The sequence below is a fragment of the Corythoichthys intestinalis genome, chromosome 4, assembly GCF_030265065.1.
Source record: "Corythoichthys intestinalis isolate RoL2023-P3 chromosome 4, ASM3026506v1, whole genome shotgun sequence".
In the NCBI taxonomy this organism is placed as follows: Eukaryota; Metazoa; Chordata; class Actinopteri; order Syngnathiformes; family Syngnathidae; genus Corythoichthys; species Corythoichthys intestinalis.
The window spans coordinates 699,435-706,333 of NC_080398.1; the positions used below are offsets into that span (position 1 = coordinate 699,435).

Sequence of the window (6,899 nt, forward strand, 5' to 3'; positions counted from 1 at the left end):
GCCGCCAGGTAAAATGAACAAAAATGTGTTGGACCACTCCTCCTTAAACAATCTGTTTTCTGCATCAATCTTGCGTAGTTTTGAGCACGCCATTTGCCGTACCTTTTCGCCTCATCCTCCAACTTCATTCGGCACAGTTTTTGGCTGTCACTCCGCGGAGTCTGGAAAGCGAGTGTGAGACATGCTGTTGTAAAAATAACTTTCAAATGCTTCACTCCCATTGGCTGGCTCACGCGCGTCACTGCTAAGGTTTTTTTTGTTGCCACCCTCCGCTCTGTAAACCCGCAGAAAAAAATGTTTTTTGTTGTTGCAACGTGTATTAGTCCGGACAGCTTGAGATCCAGTCCAGAGGGCTTGGGGATCCGGAACCGGACCGAGGTCCGCGGTTCCGTGACCTCTGGAATACACCCTACCAGTATTAAGTGAATTATTTTCATTATGTTCAGACTTAAATCCATTTTCACTTGCTGAATGTGCCGGTCCATTTTTTCCCCTAAAACGCACGTTTGATTGTCTGATGACCTAACACCCCCTCCTCCTGCCACACATACACACACATACTCACACAACCTCGCTGACAGAAATACAACATGCCACCTCATCCACTACCTTCGAAGAGGAGGGATATTAGAAGTTGTTTTTTTTTTCAGCCAGCACAAGCCACTGTAAGTAACGTAAAAAGACGTCAATGTTGTGGAGGTGGGGGAAACACCACTAATTTTGCTACTAAAAGTCCGACCTGCATCAGAGTTAGCATAGCATTAATCTGTGTAAACTTGTCAACCTTCAAAACGACTGCGGTCAGGGCAGCCTCCACCAGGAACAACGAAGTCAAGCTCGCTGACCCTCGTTTAGATCATTGTTTGTATTACCGTATTGACCCGAATATAAGACGGCCCTGATTATAAGACGACCCCCTCTTTTTCAAGACTCAAGTTTGAAAAAAGACTTTTTGAACTCCAAATCCATTTTTATACAGAAAATAATTACAGTACATCCGAAACAAATGATTATAACAATACATTTGCGAGAAAAAGCATGTTAGTTTGCCTCAGTCAAATCTTAATATCTGAACATTTAAATATGTAAACTAAACTGCAATCACATTCGTAAATGAATGACTTCTGGTTTTTGAAATGTAAATAAACCAATCTATTGTGATAAAACAACATAATTGCAATAACTGCATTAACCATCAAAGTGAAGTCTAACTGTAAGTGTAGTCATGAAACAAATCTGAATAAGGAAAAACATTGATATAAAGTAATGCAAACTGGTTGAACTAAAAAGAGTACCTGAGATCTGTCATCACAGAACATCGCTTCAATGATATCTGGCGCCATCTAGCGTCGTGAATGGGGACAGTAGGTGAGATCTGTCATGACAACATCGCTTCAATGATATCTGGCGCCATCTAGCGTCGTGAATGGGTATAATGTCTAGACTGCGAATATAAGACGACCCCCTCATTTTCAGTCTTCTTTCAAGGCCAATATGGTATATTCGGGCCAATACGGTATGTGCATTACCGTAATGCAACGCGGTGGCTTCAGAGTGCAAGTCCAAAGAATGGGTCTACTACAGAGGGACACTGACATGAAATCTGAACTGACATTTAAAAAAGTGAAAAGAAATCACACATCAGAATTTCATGAGAGTAATTTGGATGCCTCAGATGTAGATCAGTCCTTGGATATCTCAGATTTTTTAAAACGTTTTTTTTTCCCCAAATCAGTTTTATATTGTAATGCTTTAAATTGAGTCTCGGGGTGCTCCAGTGCCCCCTATAAGTGGGGTCATTCTTGGATAGCTCCCTGTTTTTTTGTTGTTTTTTTTAATATTGGGACTTGCACTTCAAAATGTTCCTTTAGTAGTTTTTGAAAACAAAACTTTGAATCAAACGTTGTATCACGTGAACCAATTCAAAGTTAGTATACAGTCGTATGAAAAAGTATCTGAACCTTTTGGAATTTCTCACATTTCTGCATAAAATCACCATCAAATGGGATCTGATCTTTGTCAAAATCACACAGATGAAAAAACTGCTTTAACTAAAACCACCCAAACGTTTATAGGTTTTCATATTTTAATGAGGATAGCATGCAAACAATGACAGAAAGGGGAAAATAAGTAAGTGAACCATCACATTTAATATTTTGTGGCCCCACCTTTGAGAGAAATCACTTCAACCAGATGCTTCCTGTAGCTGCAGATCAGTCTGGCACATCGATCAGGACTAATCTTGACCCATTCTTCTCTACAAAACTGCTGTAGTTCAGTCAGATTCCTGGGATGTCTGGCATGTATCGCTGTCTTTAGGTCAAGCCACAGCATCTCAATGGGGTTCAGGTCTTGACTTTGACTTGGCCACTCCAGAACGTGTATTTTGTATTCTGAAACTATTCTGAAGTTCTGAATTAACCTCTGTGTTGTGGATCATTGTCTCGTTGCAGCATCCATCCTGTTTTTAGCTTCAACTGTCTGACAGACGGCCTCAGGTTTTCCTGCAAAACATCCAGATCAACTTTTGAATTCATTCTTCCATTATTGGTTGCAAGTTGTCCAGGCCCTGATGAAGCAAAACAGCCCCAAATCATGATGCTCCCTCCACCATGCTTCACGGTGGGGATGAGGTGTTGATGTTGTTGAGCTGTCCCATTTTTCCTCCACACATGACATTGTGTGTTACTCCCAAACAATTCAACTTTGGTTCATCAGTCCACAAAATATTTTGCCAAAACTTCTGTGAAGAGTCCAAGTGCCTTTTTGCGAACATTAAACGAGCAGCAATGTTCTTTTTAGACATCAGTGGCGTCCTCCGTGGAGTCATCCCATGAACTGCATTCTTGGCCATAGTTATACATATAGTTGATGTGTGCACAGAGATATTGGACTGTGCCATTGATTTCTGTAAGTCCAGCAGTCATTCTAGGGTTCTTTTTTACCTTTCTGAGTATTCTGCGCTGAACTCTTGGCGTCATCTTTGGGGGACGGCCAGTCCTTGGGAGAGAAGCAATAGTGCCAAACTCTCTCTATTCGTAGACAACTTCTCTGACTGTCGATTGACGAACATCCAGACTTTTAGAGATGGTTTTGCATCCTTTCCAGTTTTAGACTAATCAACAATCCTTGATCTCAGGTCTTCAGACAGCTGTTTTGAACGAGCCATGATGCACATCAGACGATGCTTCTCATCAAGGCATTTCTTACCAGGTGTGTGTTTTATAGTGGGCAGGGCAGCTTTAAACCCCTCATCAGTGATTGGGCACACACCTGACTTAAAATGTTTGGTAAAAATTGGTTTCAATTGCTCTTTAAGTGTCCTTAGGCAGAGGGTTCACTTATTTTTCCCCTTTTGTCATTTTTTGAATGCTATCCACATTAAAATATGGAAACCTATAACTGTTTGGGTCGTTTTAGTTAAGGCAGACACTGTATTTTCATCTGTGTGATTTTGACAAAGAGTAGATCACATTTGATGGGGATTATATGCAGAAATGTGAGAAATTCCAGAAGGTTCAGATACTTTTTCATACCACTGTAACATAAAACTGACAACTCGGCAACTGGCGTAAATGTTTTTTTAATTATTATTCTCACACAAACAACATTTAAATACATTTAAGGTGCAAACATGCGTCACATAAACATCGACACAAAGGATTTTGGTCATTCATAAAATGGCAGTATTTACACGTGGAGTTCTACATTTCATTGCACTGACATTGTCCACTCATGTTGTAGATCAGGACCAGGGTCTCCACAGGCTCCCCGCTGTATTGGGCTTCTTATGGGATGTCCTGGAGGGACCACCAAGAGCCAGAGGGGAACCAGAAGGCCAGGAAGAAGATGAAGAAGTTGAAGACGAGGAGGAGGAGAAGCCTTTGCTTTCAGTTTGCAAGAAGTTGGCAGCTCTTTGCAGGCGAGAGGAGATGTCATTTTGATAGAAATGTAGCTGCTGCTTCTTATTTTTGGCGTGTTGCTGCAGGAAGAGGACCGTCTGTTCCAAGATCTCTGCTTTCTCCAACCTTCGCCCGCCATTTACCTGTCAAAAAATTCATGCAGGCGGCATCACACACAGTTTTGGATGCACATGCTTTTAAAAGCATTTCATAGCATATACAGCAGTTGGACAAAATAATGGAAACACCTTTAAAAAATCAACAAAAACTAATTTAATATGGTGTAGGTCCGATTTTTACGGAAATTAGAGCCTCAATTATTCATTCATACAACTTGTGAATTGTTTCCAAAGGAGTTTTAAGCCATTCTTCAGTTAGAATACCCTCTAACTCTTTTAGAGATGATTGCAGTGGAAATCGACATCTTAATCGAATTTCTAAAACTGACCATAAATGCTCAGTAATGTTGCGGTCTGGGGATTGTGCTGGCCGTACGAGATGCTCCACTTCATTAGAATGTTCCTCATGCCATTCTTTAAGAATTACGTTCAATTATTATGGTGCCAAAATGGTAGGTGTTTCCATTGTTTTGTCCAACCCCAGTAGAAACACTTTCACTTTTTCAGTACAGTAATGTTGTTTTTTTGTAGTTGATCATCATTTGAGAGCTCATTTTTTATCATTGAAAAAAGAAACTGACTTTTACTCTCCAGAAAAAGGACTGTACAACCTACTGCCAAAACCTTTGATGCAGCACCAATAAGCATGTACACTCTCATCCCCTATAAGAATATATGGAAATTTTTTTTAAAATGTTTTAACAAATACATGTCAGAAAAATTACCCCAAAAAATTACTAAATATAAGCCAAAATAAAGGAAAAATCCATATGTACATAAAAATGAAGTCTGTATAAAAGTGCTAGCTGTGCTAAGTTGTGACCAGCCCTTGTAGAAAGGCGGAAGGCTTCTACATGAACTTTGAAGGCAACATAAATATTGGCCCAAAGCCAGAGGTGGGTAGTAACACGGTACATGTACTCCGTTACATTTTCTTTAGTAACTTTTTGGAGAAAAATGTGCTGTAATGTAAAAGTAGTTTTACCAAGCCATGCTTTTTACTTGAATAGATTTGTGAAGAAAAAAACGCTACTCTTATTCCGCTACTTTGGGCTACACAGAAGTCGTTACATTTTACAATTTCGTTCATAGAAATTTTATTTAAAAAAAAACCCTCTTAATGTTTTCGTTTTATTAAAATTTGTAAAAAAAAATTCAATCAAAAAATAGCTCGCCATTGTTGATGTCAATAATTACACCATGCTCACTCAGCATACTTACACTTAGCATTTTTTTTTTTTTTTTTACATAGCGTTTTGACAGTTGCCGTCATATTTTCGGAATCAAAGCACCGTGTACCGGAACAGCATTCGGGCCCTGAATCTTATACCGGAACTGCGTTTTGGCCCTGAATCCTATACTGGAACTGCGTTCCTGACCGTTCTGGCCCACTTTCACCCCTGCTCTTTGGACGAATAATGCTTCATTTCTGTCATTTTTTTCTTTTGTCGAAATACAATGATTTTTTTTGTTTGTTTGTTTGTTTTTTGGGCTTTATGTGGTTATGTAATTGGTTATTGTACAGTATCATTGTAACAGCAGTTCACATAGATAACTTTGTCGTGAAGAAATACCATTGCTTACAAAAAAAAAAAAATCAAACTAATTTGTAAGCAGTTACTCACCATTACTTGAGTATTGTTTTCATCAAATAACTTTTACTTGTAATTGAGTACATTTTTTGGAAGACTACTTTTACTTTTACTAATATTAGTAATATTATTTTTGAAGTAACGCTACTCTTACATGAGTGCAATTTTTGGCTATACTCTACCCACCTCTGCCCAAAACCGATATTGAAAAACCAATGTTGATATTATCCAATGTCATTTTAAAATGCTTTTATCGGCCAAAAAAGCTAATATCGGACAACTCTAGTTCAGACCATAAAAATAAAAGTGTTATTGTGAAACCACCCGAAATCGGGAATTTTTTTCATTGATCTAAATGTTTTTTTTAGACATATTAACAAAAAAAAAACTTTGAAAAACTTTAACTTAAAATGTGTACCAAAAAGGTGCACCCAGCATTAAAAAGTACACGAAAAATATGAAAAATTACTTGCAAAAATGTAAATCTAGAAATACAAAAAATCGAAAATGTTCATTTACATTAAAATATATGTAGCTAAATATAACTTGCACAATGAATTCATTTATTAAACATTTTTTTTAACTAGTCTTTTCTTTATAAATACAGGCGTTCAACCATAATTATTAAAATACAGTAATATTTAAGTGTTATATTTACATGAGCTGCAATCAAAAGAGTTTTCAGGTTCTCCAAACTTCTGTTTATTCTTTCCCGACGTCGTCTTTCCACCTCAGGTTTTAAACTCTATCAGGGGAAAAAAATAACAGCATTTTCTTCATCAATACATACACTTCATAAATACAGATAATAATAATCTAAAATCCACGTACCTTCCTTTGTGTGTTTGCATGCTGGCATGGCTGAAGCATCTTCATGACTGCCGTCCAAAGTTGAATGTGCCCTCTCAGAACTCAATGGACCATATAGACTCAACACAGGCTCCACCCACTCTTTCCACACGGTCATCTTTTATGATTACAACGTGCCATATTGTACTCATCACAAATAATAGCCTGGTCACGCTCATTTTTTTCATATAGTAGAGATTTCACCAGTTGGTTTCCTCTAATCTAACATGAAATGATTTCCTATAAAATACTTCTCTCTCATTCATTTAAATGGTTGTTGAAATGATCCAATTTAAACGATTTTAGCGGTCATCCATCAATCATGATCGTCTTAATGATTAATATTAACGCTTTTTGGGCGCATGCATGTCCCAACGGGACCCTTCGCTATAATCAAGGGCACGTGGACGTATAACCCGATTTCCTGCACAGCCCCC

At 38.1% G+C, this 6,899-nt stretch overlaps 1 protein-coding gene across 1 annotated transcript; it reads right to left on the reverse strand.

Annotated features, from left to right (window-relative positions):
- Positions 1–3,745: 3,745 nt before the first annotated feature.
- LOC130915045 (transcription factor HES-2-like) lies at positions 3,746–6,548 on the reverse strand. The gene is made up of 3 exons (XM_057834731.1): positions 6,445–6,548; positions 6,272–6,358; positions 3,746–4,045 (listed from the first exon to the last, which is right to left on the reverse strand). Exons 1-3 carry the CDS (start codon positions 6,487–6,489, stop codon positions 3,746–3,748), a joined length of 432 nt encoding a protein of 143 aa, XP_057690714.1. The 5' UTR covers positions 6,490–6,548.
- Positions 6,549–6,899: the final 351 nt, after the last annotated feature.

Excerpts from the sequence above, each read along its gene's own strand:
- LOC130915045 (XM_057834731.1), bottom strand. The coding sequence starts at position 6,489 with ATGAAGATGCTTCAGCCATGCCAGCATGCAAACACACAAAGGAAG. Across the intron at positions 6,359-6,444 it reads ATGCAAACACACAAAGGAAG|AGTTTAAAACCTGAGGTGGA; the intron begins GTACGTGGATTT and ends TTCCCCTGATAG. Across the intron at positions 4,046-6,271 it reads CTCTTTTGATTGCAGCTCAT|GTAAATGGCGGGCGAAGGTT; the intron begins GTAAATATAACA and ends ATTTTTTGACAG.